The 15510-nt window shown below is 35.1% G+C and overlaps 1 protein-coding gene and 1 pseudogene across 2 annotated transcripts; one reads left to right on the top strand and one right to left on the bottom strand.

Moving 5' to 3' along the window:
- Positions 1–938, top strand: LOC308639612 (olfactory receptor 4S2-like; annotated as a pseudogene). Its single transcript has one exon. The product of its transcript is annotated as an olfactory receptor 4S2-like (transcript).
- An 8266-nt stretch (positions 939–9204) lies between these two features.
- On the bottom strand, positions 9205–10158 carry LOC308638705 (olfactory receptor 4S2-like; the record flags this gene model as incomplete). Its single annotated transcript, XM_081276398.1, has 1 exon — positions 9205–10158. The coding sequence occupies one exon, from the start codon at positions 10156–10158 to the stop codon at positions 9205–9207; it is 954 nt and encodes a 317-aa protein (XP_081132524.1).
- Positions 10159–15510: the final 5352 nt, after the last annotated feature.

The following is a 15510-nucleotide window of genomic DNA, read 5'->3' on the forward strand; positions in this document are numbered from 1 at the left end:
CACTCCATGGAAAAAATAGACAATGTAACGGGATTCATTTTCTGGGGACTTTTTCAGAACCAAGAAGTTGAAGAAGTCTCTTTTGTGGTGTTCTCATTCTTCTACACAGTCATTCTTCTGGGAAAGCTCATCATTATGCTGACCATTTTCATGGGGAATCTTTTGAAAACACCCATGTATTTCTTCCTTAACTCCTTGTCATTTGTGGACATTTGTTTTTCTTCAGTCACCGCACCCAAAATGATTATTGACCTGTTAGCAGAGAACAAAGCTATCTCTTTTGAGGGGTGCATGCTGCAAGTTTTTGGGGTGCATTTCTTTGGTGGTACTGAGATCTTTATCCTCATAGTAATAGCTTATGATCATTATGTGGCCATCTGCAAACCCCTGCACTATATGACCATCATGGACAGGGAGAGATGCAGTAAAATATTGTTAGGGACCTGGGTAAGTGGATTCTTCCATTCTGTTATCCAAGTGGCTCTGGTAGTCCGCCTAACCTTTTGTGGACACAATGAGATTGATCACTACTTTTGTGATGTCCGTCCTATACTCAAACTTGCCTGCACAGACACCTATATTGTCAGTGCCATTGTGACAGCCAACAGTGGTACCATCATTCTGGGGAGTTTTGTATTTTTACTCATTTCCTACAGTGTCATTCTGGTGTCCCTGAGAAAGCAGTCAGCAGAAGGAAGGTGCAAAGCTCTGTCCACCTGTGGTGCCCACATAGCGGTGGTCATCATCTCTTTTGGTCCTTGTGTGTTCACATACATGCGTCCCAATGTTACCTTCTCAGAGGATAAGATGGTGGCTGTATTTTACACCATTATCACTCCCATGCTAAATCCTATGATTTATACACTAAGAAATTCTGAAGTAAAAAATGCTATGAAGAAACTGTGGGGAAGAAGGTGTTTTGGACCAGTGGGAAATAGTTGAGAGTAATAATTTAAACAAATGATCTTAAATTTTGTCAGTCTTGCTTATATACAGTTCACAATGAACAAAATAATGACATAACGAGGTATTATGGAGAAACAAATGACAGAAAAAAACATATTAATAAAAACTGGATTATCACTAATCATTACTCAATATTAATTTTGTTAATTCTTCATCAGATACTTTTCTAAAATATCAAGCCTGAGGAATATTTTTTAAGATTTTTTAATAATTGTAGATTTATACAAAACCTTTATTTATTTATCTTTATGTGGTTCTGAGGATAGAACCCAGGGCCTCACATGTGTTTGGCAATGCTCTACCACTGAGCTACAACCCAGCTCCAAAGCTGAAGAATTCTTAAGCACAGAATCTCAGCATCATTGTCTTTTCCTCATTTTTACCCTTTGCCATTTTCTTTAAATGATTTTAAAACCTACTATGAAATACTTGAGTTTGTTTAAGGGTTAAGAACTGTTCTGGTACATATTAAGCAATTAATAGGCACTTAAATTTTGAATAGTCTGGAATACATGACATCATACCTAATGCCTTTTTATAACAGTCCTACAAAACATAATCACATTTCATTGCAGTAATCTTGGATTGATTGCAGAGGTGTGAACATCCTATCAAAATAACAAAAAGTAAGCTTAAAGACAAAAGATAAGTTTTTATTCTCTGGCTTTAGTATTTATTTTATTTTCTCAACACTTAAGACACTGAATAAATATATCTCTTAGTTCATTAATTATAATACTTTATTAACGTTCTTCTTCTAACTATACTTTATGCGTAGTCTATAACCAGCAGTGCTTCTTAATATATAGTGACTCCTGGGAAAGCTAGAGAAACAATGACAACATAGCCAAGCCTGACAACATAGACAACTCTGACACAATTAACAGGTTGAATAAAAATTGCTGAAATGCATGTTTTGGAAATCATAGTTTCTACAAAGTTTGAAAATCATAGTTTCTTCAAAGTTTGAATTAAATAAATTTTTTTCAGCTTTACTGAATCGATGTTTATTTATTTATTTATTTATTTATTTATTTATTTATGTGTGTTTGACTGGACTCTCTTACCCTATTTCCTCCTGCGTGTTCTAGAAAGACTTATACTGGACTAATGCTTTCTTTTTGTGCTCACTTCTTGTGCTCTGATGATAGATATCTCTTTCACCATTAGTCACCAGTACCTGAGATAGGTTTGTTTGTTTATTTATTTATTGTGGTGAATATGTGTATCTCTGTCTCTCTGCTTCACAGTGATATCCACCAGTCTGACCCTGCTTCTCCATACATTTATGTTAATGGTTGAAGGAGGGGGTAGAACTATGGCTCATGGGAAGCATTATAGTGCTTAAGAGTGATACCTGATGTCGGCTTACTCATGGAATTAAAAACAGATATATAGAAGTCTGGAGATAAAAGTTATAATACAGTTATAAACCATGCCCTAGAACCATAACAAATCCATCATTATAGTCCCAGTTTAGACATTGCATGCAATAGGTCTCTATGTCCCCTAGATCAAGTAATCAAACTAGGCTGGTAATTAAAATCACTTTGCCATTTTTCTGAACCCATAATCTAGGATTGTGGGTTTTACAAATATCGGTATTTTGAATAATCTTCTCTAGTAGTTTTCATATTGTTGATAGAACATCTGAATACTTGCACTTGAAAATCTGGGAACTGATGATTTTGATATTCTTAGAATCAGGGAATTTGGACCATCCCCAGTGTTAAGAAGTATGATCAACAGTGTTTTATTCCATTAACACACAAGCATAGCATTCAGTGCCAGCCTGGTGTTATTATACCATTGCTAAAAAAATATGGCAAATTATGACTTTTGTGGTAAACTTCTGATGAAAAAATATGCCAAACATTCTCATTTTCCAGAAAAATAGTATTTAGTATTGCAAAAAAACCAGAAATATTTCTCCCTCTATCTAATAGCTAATCGTTATATTTCTCTCTCTGAAACAGCATAAGCAAGTGTAAATACATTTTTATACAGTGCTGGATGGGTTATATAAACACATTTCATGTTCCTTCATATTTCATGCCTTTGTTCATATAAGCATTCCTATGAAACTAATACATTTATCACATTTAAGTGTCTCCAGAATTAAAATACATTGTGGTTTCTGAATGAGAATTCCTTAATATTTCAGTGTTTTTACATCTAGTTCTTGTAAGTTGCAAATATGATTTGACAAGCCGAGGAAGATGACTCTGATATTGATGCATGGGGGAAAAAAGTTACCCGAAGTATTAGTGGGCCCAACATAAAGTCTTAAATTAAACCCAGTTAGTGTCAGCCTATGACATCTGAATCCAGGGAACTAGAGTTCCTAGAGGCACATCAAACAAAATTAAATGCTTTTTGTGCAAACCATGATTGTTAGGGTGGACATTTGCACATGGTCATTTAGTCTGCAGATCTAAGGAAAGTAGTGGCAAATATAGCAGGGGAGGTAGAGGCATGTGCTTGAATTAATAACAATTGTAATAAATTTACTATATGGTACTTTGAAAGAAGCAGTTTAAAAGGTCAAGTTGCAGAGACTGGACATAAAGGACAGCATATTATATGGGTCATTACTATGATGTAAAAGCACAAAATACCTAAGTATAAAATAACCAATCTCTTCCTACTATTTCTCTAATGAAGCATAGGTAAGAAAGGCAATTGTAATGCCTTCCATGCTTGGATCAACTCCCTTTCACCCTCTTTTTTTGATAAAATTGAGAATGAGTATTAACAAAAGATAAATATAAGCCATATTCAAGTAGATTTCTGAAAGATCTGTATTCTCTCAGGAGAAAAAAGTGGCAAATTTTTCACAATAAGTAAAATTAATTTTGTAGTGAAGAATGTAGCCTACATACACACCAACAGTAGGCCATAAAAAGTAAGCAACAGAATCAGGTATTTGTCTTCAAGCTGTAGGTATCTGTTCACCCTCAGTTTCTTCATTTGGATAATCTCACAAAAACAAATTGTCATCAGATTGACATTAAAACAGAAGCTGAGTTCATTTTAATATGTTTTTTTTTTTGCCTCCTCCATTGATTCAAATTTCCTAATTTTGGGGGCAGGACACGTGTGGGTGTGTGGGGGTGTGTGTGTGTGTGTGTGTGTGTGTGTGTGTGTGTGGCATTGGGGCACTTAACCACTGATTTGCATCCTCAGCCCTTTTTAATTTTTATTTTGAAACAGCATCTTTCTAAGTTGCTGAGTTTTACTTTGACTTGCAATTCTCATGTTTCAGTCTCTTGAGTTGTTGGGATTACTGGCATGTGCCACAACACCTGGCCATGTCTTGTTTTTTTTTGTGTGAAGAAATATTATTACTGAAATCTTCATCACCCCGTGGTTATGCACTCCTTGCTACCCTAACACTTTGGTTTCTGCTGCACACAGGCAATAATACTTTGAGTAGATTCAATTCAGTTTCTTAGTGGAATCCATGATACAGGTGATAGAATAACAGAAAATGTTAGTTCTTTGTCTCTTATACTTGAAAATTGGTTATTTTTCCTACACACTCCAAGGAAATGAGGTCAAGGGATACAAAATTTCAATGAACATGAGGAGAAAGTTCAGGAGACACTTTGTATAGCATGGTGACTAAATATGATAACAACATTGTATTCAAGGAAAGACAAAGACTAAGGACATCTATTTGATGTTCTCACCATGAAATAAGAGCTTTGATAAGTACAAAGTAAATGGTATAATCACATTACATTAACTTTAAAGGCATTGTTAATAAAGAATTAAAACACATACTAAGTGCATATTTTCCTATTGTTTAGTTTTATTTACTATAGTTCAAATCTCAAAATGTGAGTGTTTAGGACCTCTTGATTTCCACAAGAGGGGTCTCATCAAGATAACAATTTTCTAAACAAGGACAGGACCACCAAACTATGATCCTCTATAATGGCCATTTAAAAATACTATGATGTCAATTATATCTAGGTTCTTTCAAGAGAGAATATGTTCTAGAATTTAAGATCTGAGAGAGATCTAAAGGTCATTTGAACAAGGCTTTTGTATATATAAGTTCAGAGAAATAAAGAAATGGAGATTTACTTTTTTAAAATATATGGGCCTATTAACTGAATGGTATTAGCATGGGAAGTTTGAATTCTTCAAATCTTTTGTGGTTGACTTTATTTCTAAAATTCCTTGCAAAATATGGTTTATCTTCTGACTTTCTCTTGTTGGTGATGCAGGAGCTCCTGTAATTGAAAAAAAAAATTGTAAGTCTTGTTCCATTTTTATGATTGGAAATTGGAGAGATAATCACAGTAATAACTGTCAGACACACAGAACATGCTCTGAGGAAGTTTTATACCAAATATCAAAGTCTAAATACAGGCATGAAGAATGCCTTGGGGAGAGTGTGGGGCCAAGACAAGCCGAAGTCTTCACCAGTGTTGACCTCATCTGAAGGATTATGATACCATGTTAGCTCTCTTTTATATGTAATAAGTAGCTTATGAAATCCAACAGACTTCAAGTGACTGGGAATCCCCTCCTCCAACCCCAAGTACCATCATTTTTCTCAATGAAATATTCTCAACCCTTTTTTTCATCCCTCAGGGGAACCCCTGTGTCTACATATGAACTGTGCTAACCCCCAGTTCTGTCTAAGTTCCTAACAGATAGATGCTCAGGGAGACTGGCCCCCATCAGAAAGACTACTACTTCTGTGACATAGTCCCCTTGCTGAAGCTATCCTGAGCTGACATGAGGCTCCTGCACATGACAATCATTACCACCCCAGGGATGATGTCCCTTTTGAACTTTGTTGCCTTTGTAATTTCTTACATCATCACCCTGTTCACCTTGTGGACCTGCTCCTCCAAGTGCCACCTCATAGCCTTTCCACCTGTGGCTCAGACATCCCTGTGGTTTCCACTATGGTTGTCCCTCTTCTTCACTTTTGTCAGGGTTGATTCTGTCAGTGATGGCATAGTGTTTGCTCTGTTGACACTGATTTCCCACTTGCTCAGCCTCCTCATTTATACACTGAGAATCACAGGCATTTAAAAGGCCCTGAGGAGAGTGTGGGGCCCAGACAAAGAAAGTTATTGAAGCCTCTCGTGTTGGTGCCCTTTGCCTGATCTTGTTCACTACTCAGAATCAACATCAGTAAACACAGCAGGTACAAAGGTGGGATGTGCTGTCACCCACATTTGCAAGCCTGGAAGAGAGAAGACCCCTGGCCACTCTCTTTCAGTTGCTTTGCCTCCCTGAGATTTCACACAAGAGAAGTAGATCAGATGACTTCCTGGTCCCTCCTAGCTCTGACATTCTTCAACTTATTCTGTTCGTCCTGAGTCCACACATATGGGCATCATCAGGGCAAAGTATACGAACTGCAGTTCTGTCCTGCCTTAGAAACAAATACCTTGACTGAAAAACCTGCACCTCTACAGAGCAGGTTCTTCCTGTCACTCCCATTTTCAGAGCTGAGCCTGAATTTGAGGCATGAACTATTTCAAGGTTGCCACTTGAAACAGGCCTTCTCCAAACATTGGATTCTGACTGGGAGTTCCTAAAACCAGGCTTCCTTTCTTAATGGCTCAAGGTCACTCAGTTTACACAGGGCTCATGGAGGTGCTAACTACTTTCATTCATTTCTTTTCATTGAAGTAAAGAAAAATGAAAGCAATTTCAAAAAACATGTATGTATTTTACATTGCAGATTTTCAATTAAAATTGTGTGTTTCTAAACATGTACAATGTGATATAAGTATACCGTTTGCATTTTACTATTAGGAGTTGCTGTAATTAATTATCAGTACCCTATTGGTGGTGTATTTCAGTAATTAGAACTTTGAAATTTAAATATGATCATCTATTTGTTTCAAACTTTCAAATTTATCACTCTTACTATACTTATATCCTCTTTTTTTCCACATTTTCATTGGTGCATTGTAGTTGTATAGAAAGATGGAATTCATTGTTAAATATTCATACATGCACACAATATAACAATTCGATTTGGCCAATATTATTCCACAATATTAAATATTATTTACTCCCCCCCCACACACACAACAGTCATCCTTGATTCCTTTCCTTCATTGATTTTTCTTTGATTTTTAGGAGATCCACCCCTCCCTTTCTTTCCTTCTTTCTTCTCTTGCTTCCATATATGAGAGAAAATCTACAACCCTTCACTGTTTGAATTTGACTTGTTTCACTTAGCAAGATTTTCTCTAGTTCTATCCATTTTCTTGTAGATTCCATAATTTCATTTATCCTTGTGGCTGAACAAAATTCTATGGTGTTTATATACCACATTTTCTTTATCCATTCATCCATTGATGGATACCTAGGCTGGTCCCATAGTCTGGCTACTGTGAATTAGGCTGCTATAAACATGTGTATGCATGTATCACTGTAGTAAGTACCAAGGAGATATACACTCATTAAATAAAAGACAAAAAAAACTTTATAAGTGTTCAAAAGTATCCTTCTGGTAAAGGTACAGCATGGAAAATGTCCCAACCTGTATAATGCTGTGAAATTAGAAAAAAAAATGTAGATTTAAAAAAAAAAAACGGATATTACTGAGGTACGATTTGTTAATCTTTACATAAGACATGCAAATAGCATTAAAATTTTTATTATACCTTTCAAACTATTCAAATTCATGTTCCTTTCACAAGTGGATGTTCTGATTTTGGATTAAGAATTGGAAAGAGTCTGAGTTTTCATGATTCTTGTTCAACTCCTTCCCAGGCATCACTACAAATCCTCTGTCTCCTCCAACAGGGACTGACTCAGGAATATTCATAAACAGATTTAACTTTATGAAGTATCTGGTGAAAACTTGAATACTCTATCATTGTTTTACTTACTGGTCTCAGTGAATCAAAAACATGGCACCTACTACTTCCAAGCAATATCAGACAATCGATTATTTAGTAAAGACATAAAACAAAGAGTATTGTGGAGAGAAGTTATCAAATGCATGATATTTATTTATTATATGGTTTTGCAAGCTCAGCTCCATTTTAGCTCTCTGGTCAGCATAACACGTGGGGACACATATTCACAAGACCTGTTTGCATTGTATCAACTGGATAGAGCACTTAAGTTTTGGGAATATGAACAATTATAAAGTCTCAGCTTCTCAAATTGTTTCCTGACATGGCATTGACTGTAAGGAAAATAACAGGGAAACTTGTTTATATTGTAGATTCTTGTAGACCCTTAACCTGTGCCAAATTGATGAGTCTCTTTTACAATTTCCATTTGTGCATGAAAAAAAAAATGCTCTCAAGGTAATTATCATGAGTTTGAAAAACATTGACTGAGTCCTTTTGAAATTTGAGAATACAGAGGCACACAGAGATCCAGCAAATGAATGTCTAAAGTGGTAAAATCAACACAATTTTGTATTGTTCAAGCAGAATGCCTAAACATGTTTTTAATTTCAAATTTGGAATCTTGTGGATTTTTAAAACGTTTTTTGTTTCTTTATCTTTATTTCTGTGTATACATCAACTCTGTATGTCATTTTTAAGTACTATTGTCCTTTCCATTAGTAATGCTCATATTCCACACCCAGCCACAGACACAAACCCAAGAATCGAATGGAATCAAATCTAATCTAATCTAATCTAATCTAATCTAATCTAATCTGATCTGATCTGATCTGATCTGATCTAATCTTTTTTTCTTTTTCCAGCTTGGGTGTTATCTCCTTGACATTCTGCAAACACTTCAACTCTCAGGGCAGCCTTACTATGTTCAGTTTTCTTCATCTTTTGGAGAATTTAAATTAGCAAACTGAGCTTATGTATTCTACAATCCTTGCAATATGTACATATGAAAGCTTAATATGCACCAATCAGAGTTCAAAACCATAGAAACAGCATTAAGTAATACTTCTTAGCATATTCTCTTTATAAAAATACAAAAATATGAAAGGGAAAAGAAAATAATGACTCTAAACATAATCCTGCTTAGTAATCCTTACTTAGATTCTTAGTAACAGGAATACTTCATCATACAGATTTAAAGATATTACCTGATTACAAAGTAAGCACGATAATATCAATCATACTTTTCCTCTGTAAAATATGTAATTCTTTCATTTGTTCATCCCTCAAATCCTGTGACATTGTTCTGATGATCTTCACTGTACAGAGAGTTAATCATAGTGGAGAACATTTAAGATAACTCATAAGACCACAGGGTTTTAATTAATACTTCCAACTATTTGCTATTGGTCCAAAACACCTTCTTGCCCCACAGTTTCTTCATAGCATTTTTTACTTCTGTATTCCTCAGTGTGTAAATCAGAGGATTTAACATGGGAGTGATAATGGTGTAAAATACAGCCACCAACTTATCCTCTGAGAAGGTAGTGTCAGGCCTCATGTACATAAAAGTACAGGGACCGAAAAAGATGATGACCACTGCAATGTGGGAGCCACAGGTGGACAGAGCTTTGCGTCTTCCTTCTGCCGACTGCTTCCTCAGAGTCACCAGAATGACACTGTAGGAAAAGAGCAAGATTGCAAAGCTCCCTAGACTAATGGTACCGCTGTTGGCTGTCACAAAAACACCAACAATATAGGTGTCTGTGCAGGCAAGTTTCAGCACAGGGTGGATATCACAGAAGTAGTGATCAATCTCATTGGGTCCACAAAAGGGTAACTGGACTACCAGAGCCACTTGGATAATGGAGTGTATGAACCCACCTATCCATGTCCCCAGCAACATTTTATTGCACCTCTCCCTGTCCATGATGGTCATATAGTGCAGGGGTTTGCAGATGGCCACATAACGATCATAGGCCATTACAGTAAGGATGAAGATCTCAGTGCAACCAAAGAAATGCTCTCCAAAGAGTTGCAGCATGCATCCCACATAAGAGATAGTTTTGTTCTTTGCTAACAGGTCAACAATCATCTTGGGTGCAGTGACAGAAGAATAACAAATGTCTACAAAAGATAAAAAGTTGAGAAAGAAATACATAGGAGACTTGAGCAGGTTGCCTGTGCAAACTGTCAGCATGATGGTGAGGTTTCCCAGAAGAATGACTGCATAGAAGAATGAGAACAGCACAAAGCACACTTCCTCAACTTCTGGGTTCTGGGAAAGGCCCCAGAAGATGAATTCAGTTACATTGTTTATTTTTTCCATGGGATGAGTCCATGAGGCCATGTTCCCCAGAGACAAATTACCTGAAGGACACATGGAAAGTACCATCAGCATTTATTTCTAACTCTGAACAAATAGATATTTCTAGTACTTGATTCTAGAAAAATGGGTAGTTACTCCTGATTAGTAAACACATGTGAAGATGAATTTCATCTTTTCCATTATCTTACCTCTATATTATATCCATTTTCTTCACTTCAGATGAAGAAACAATGTCCAGAGAGATAATTTAAATCCCCTGAGTCTCACTTGTTACCAGGTATATTTCCTCCTTCGCTATTTATTAAGGTTTCTTTACAAATTGTTTTTATTTATTTTACTTGTTATTGATGCATATTATTTATACAGAATTGTGAGGTTCATTGTGGCATATGTGCATTTACATGAAAATGTAATTTGATCAAAATAGTTTTTATTTTTCATAAAGCACTATAATTTTGAATCAGTATCTGTTTGAGGAAATAGTAATGTTTGTATACAAAAAAATAGTTTTTCTTTATTTTTGATGTATAAGTAAAAACATGTCCTCACTTTCCTTGCTGAGTATTTCCATGCCTGTTCACAATATCCACTCATGAGTCCTCAAATACTTGCGCCTAGTAATTTCCGCAGGTTCTCCTCCTTATGAACCTGGATCTTGTCTAAATGACTTCATAGCCCCTTATTTGGCTGCAAGCTCCAGATGTGGTGTTAATAAATAGAAAGAGAATCAAAACCATGCAAATTAGACTCTGAAGTGAGGCTGTTGTAGCATAGATACATCATCTATCTTCCCAGAGAATCCATTATCTCATTTGTGAAATGACAGTGTTCCAGTCTCACTATCACTTATCACGATAGCACTTATTTCTACTATGAAATTAAATCACTTTTATAATCATGGATTAGCCAAAACACTATTTCCCTCTTAACTGAGTCAAAGTAAAAGTAAAAATAAAAAAAAGAAAAAGGCTGCATTCAGTTCACATTTTTTGTGTGTATCCTTCTGATATTTCCAGTTTATGGTAGTTGCATTAGCTCTCCCAGTTTTGGAGAATTCAATATTTCAGAAGAGATTACCATTGAATGACAATTAAAATTATCAACAGGGGAACGTATTATTGAAAAAGATGTACATTCAGTAGTGGAATTCCAGACACTCTAGTAGAGATTACTGGTATGTTTTAGTGGAGACATGTATGTGGAATAATTGTAAAGGGGTTTTCTAGATTCTTCCTCAAATCAAGTGGAGCACATAAATGCTTCCTCTCTTTCCAGACTGTGCTACGGAGAACACATCCCTTCAGATCCACTGAGTTCAGTGTTCATGACTTCTGAGCTCAATGCTGAGAGCCCACTCATTGCCTCTATTGTGCTTGGTACTTCCAGCTTTGGGGAAATTGCAGGTCAGTGTACCATCAAGTTTGTGTGCTGGATTTGGTAGTCACTAGAGTTCTGCCTTTTCTGGGGCATTACAAAATGCTGATAGTAATAACAGCAATGGTAATAGCAACAATGCAATTCAGATTTGGGATCAAGCACATCCCCTACCATGTTCATACTTCTTTAGTTTGTCTACTGATTTTAAAAACAGCCTATTCTCCAGTGAGAATTTACTGCAGATCACATCATATGAATCTTGGCAAATATCACCTACATTGATTGGTTCTCCGAACCAGGCACAAGCTGAAGAACTTTCTCTCTGCTATCCAAAACACAGGGTCCTAGAGGAAATCTTCTTTCTCCTTAAACAAAACCACATCTCAATGATGCAGTCCTCAACTTGCTGAGTATTTGAAACCTGACACCACAGTATCCTTTGCAATGATTGATATTTTTCTATTTGTGACCCTCGTGACACCCTATCTCACAGTCATGTATAGAAAACATTTTATCTTATCATCTTAATAATTTCATTCTTCATTTACTTCAGGAAGCCATGTATTGCAATTTTATTATAAATATAGAAAATCTAGAAATTTAAATGAATTACCCTTTCCAACAAACATTCTGTATTCATTTTAAAAGAAAAAGAAAAGTCTTACCTGTATTTTCTGGAGCTTGAATTTCCTTTGTTTTTCTATCTCCTCCTTAGATAATATGGGTACAGCAGATTGAAGTAAAAGAAGAGTGATACCTGAAAAATTGCTTTGAAATGGTTATCACTAGAGAATCGCAGATACCTTAAATTCAAAAGCTGGTAGAAGTCAGTCTTTGTTTTTCCTGGTTCTCTTACCTACTTTAACCTGCAGTTTCATATTAACTTTGACAATAAATTCTCTTTTTTTATCTACTTCTTATAGGGTCTCTTTAAAAAGAATGCAGCAAAATGATAATGACCTTGGGGAAAGCTTTTCCCCAAAGTCTTCCTCCATAGTCAAAAACAAATTACAGAACTAACAATGAACTTTAATTTCCAGGTTTCTGTAATTTAAAAAATAAATAAATAAATGAAAACACAAATTTAGCAGTCAGTCAATTATCAGATCAAATGCCAACTCAAAGCATAATGCTAACTCCTAGCAAGTTGGCAAACACATTTTTTTTTTATGATTTTACACTTTTTTCTTTAGGTTCATGTGGTTCAATGTGTGTATTAAATAGTACACACTTAATATACCATATCAAAATATATATGTTATTGATAGAACTTTAAATGTTCTACTCTTTTTTCTTTTTTATAAATTTGTTCTAAGAAAATTTTGTTCTAGTTAGTTATACCTGACAGTAGAATGTATTTTGACACATTGTATACAAAGGGAGCATAAATTCTCATGGCTCTGGCTGTACATGGTGGCATCCCTCAGTCCTTCCTATCTCCACAGCTCCAATCCTCCCCTCCCTCACTCAACTCTGCACAATCCAAAGTTCCTTCATTTTTCTTTACCCATCTATGGATCAACATCTGCTTATCCAAGAAAACATTTGGATTTTGTTGTTTTTTTATGATTAGCTTACTTCACTTAGAATGATATTCTCTAGTTCCATCCATTTACCTGCAAATGCCATAATTTCATTCTTCTTTAATGTTGAGTAATATTCCATTGTGTATGTGTACCACATTTTCTTTATGCATTCATCTTGTTGAAGGGCATCAAGGTGGGTTCCATAGTTTGGCTATTCTGAATTGAGCTGATAACAACATTGATGTGGATTATTATTGCGTGTATTCTTAATAATTGCCAATCTGACTGGGGCAAGATGAAATCCTAGAGTAGTTTTGATTTGCATTTCCTAATTGATAGAGATGATGAACATTTTTTCATATGTTTATTGATTAATTGTTTTTCTTCTTCTGTGAAGTGTCTGTTCTGTTTTTGAGTTATTTAAATATCCTGTAGGTTAGTGTTTTATCTAAGGTGTGTGTGATGAAGATTTTCTACTATTCTGTAGGCTCTCCTTACATTATTGTTTCCTTTCCTGAGAACAAGCTTTTTAGTTTGAATTTGTCCCAATTCTTGATTCTTAATTTTACTTCTTGTGTTTTAGGAGTCTTGTTAAGGAAGTCAGGTCCTAAGCCAACATGATGACGATTTGAACTTACTTTTTCTTCTATTAGGCATAGGGTCTCTGTTGTAGTGCCTAAGTCTTTGAATCACTTTGAGTTTATTTTTGTGAAGGGTGAGAGAAAGAGGCTAATTTCATTTTGTTACATGTGGATTTCCCATTTTCCATTTGTTAAATAAGCTCTCTTTTCTCCAATGTATCTTTTTGCTGTCTTTGTCTAGTATAAGATAACCTCATTTATCTAGGTTTTTCTCTGTATCTTCTATTTTGTGCCAATGGTCTACCTTTCTATTTTGTTGCCAACACCATGGAGTTTTTGTTACTACTGCTCTGTAGTAGAGTTTTAGGTCTGTAATTGTGATGTATCCTGCTCCACTCTTCTTGCTAATGATTTTGTTGTTGTTGTTGTTATTCTGGGTCTCTTATTTTTCAAATGAATTTCATGATTGTTTTTTCTAGTTGTGTGATGAATGTCATTTGGATTTTAATAGGAATTCCATTAACTCTGTATAACAATTTTGGTATATGGTCAATTTTTTTTTTAAATTTTAGTTGTGAGTGAAAACACGATACTTTTATTTTTTATGTGGTGCTGAGGATGGTACCTAGTGCTTCACATGTGCTAGGTGAGCATTCTACCACTAAGCCACAACCCCAGCCCCAGGATGGCCATTTTAAGTATATTAATTCTACCTATCCAAGAGCATGGGAGATCTTTCCATTTTCTAAGTTCTTCTTCAATTTCTTTCTTTAGTGTTTTGTAGCTTTCATTGTAGAGGTCTGAAGTTTTCTTTCCTTGATGTGTCTTTGTCTGGTTTTGGTATCAGGGTGATACTAGCCCTGTATAATAAGTTTTCAAGGGTTCCCTCCTTTTTTATTTCATGGAATAATTTGAGTATTGGTGTTAATTCTTCCAGAAGGTCTTGTAGAACTTGGCTGAGAATCTGTCTGGTCCTGGGCTTTTCTTGGTTGGTAGACTTTTGATGGCAACTTCTATTTCATTGCTTGAAATTCATCTGTTGAAATTGTGTATGTCCTCCTGATCCATTTTGTGTAGATCATATGTCTCTAGAAATCTGTTTATGAGTTTAAGATTTCCTATCTTATTAGAGTATAAATTTTCAAAATGTTTATATTATCTTCTATATTTCAGTAGTGTCCACTGTGCTATTTCCTTTTTTCACTGCAAATTTTAGTAATTTGAGTTCTCTCTCTCTCCTTCTCTTTGTTAGCATGGCTAAGGGTTTGTAATTCTTTTTATTTTTGCAAAGAAGCAACTTCTTGTTTTCTCAATTTTTTGAATTGTTTCTTTTGTTTCAATTTCATTGATTTCAGCTCTGATTTTAATTATTTCCTGCTTTTTACTGCTTTTGGTGTTGACTTCTTTTTCTTTTTTCTAGGGCTTTGAGATGTAATGTTAGATCATTTATTTGTTGAGTTTTTATTCAATAGCATGCTATTTCATCTCCAGGTGTAAGAGTGCTTCTATTTTTTAAAAATTATGGTTGATTTCTAGTTTTATTCCATTATTATATGATAGAAGAATGTGTATTCACTCACTGAAAGATGAAATACTCTATGTATGTCTATTAAGTCTAAGTCATTGATTGTATTATTTAGTTCTATAATGTGTTTAGTTTTTGTTTGGTTTGGAAGATGTATCCAATGGTGAGAGAGGTGTGTTAAAGTCACCCAATATTATTGTGTTGTAGTCTATTTGATTCTTGAAATTGAGAAGGTTTTTTTTTTTTTTTTTGATGTATATAGATGCTCCATTGTCTGGGGAATATACATTTATGATTGTTATGTCTTGTTGATGTATCGTTCCCTTAAGCAGTATGAAATATCCTTCTTTATCCCTTCTGACTA

The sequence above is a fragment of the Spermophilus citellus genome, assembly GCF_964194105.1.
Source record: "Spermophilus citellus genome assembly, chromosome: 2".
In the NCBI taxonomy this organism is placed as follows: domain Eukaryota; kingdom Metazoa; phylum Chordata; class Mammalia; order Rodentia; family Sciuridae; genus Spermophilus; species Spermophilus citellus.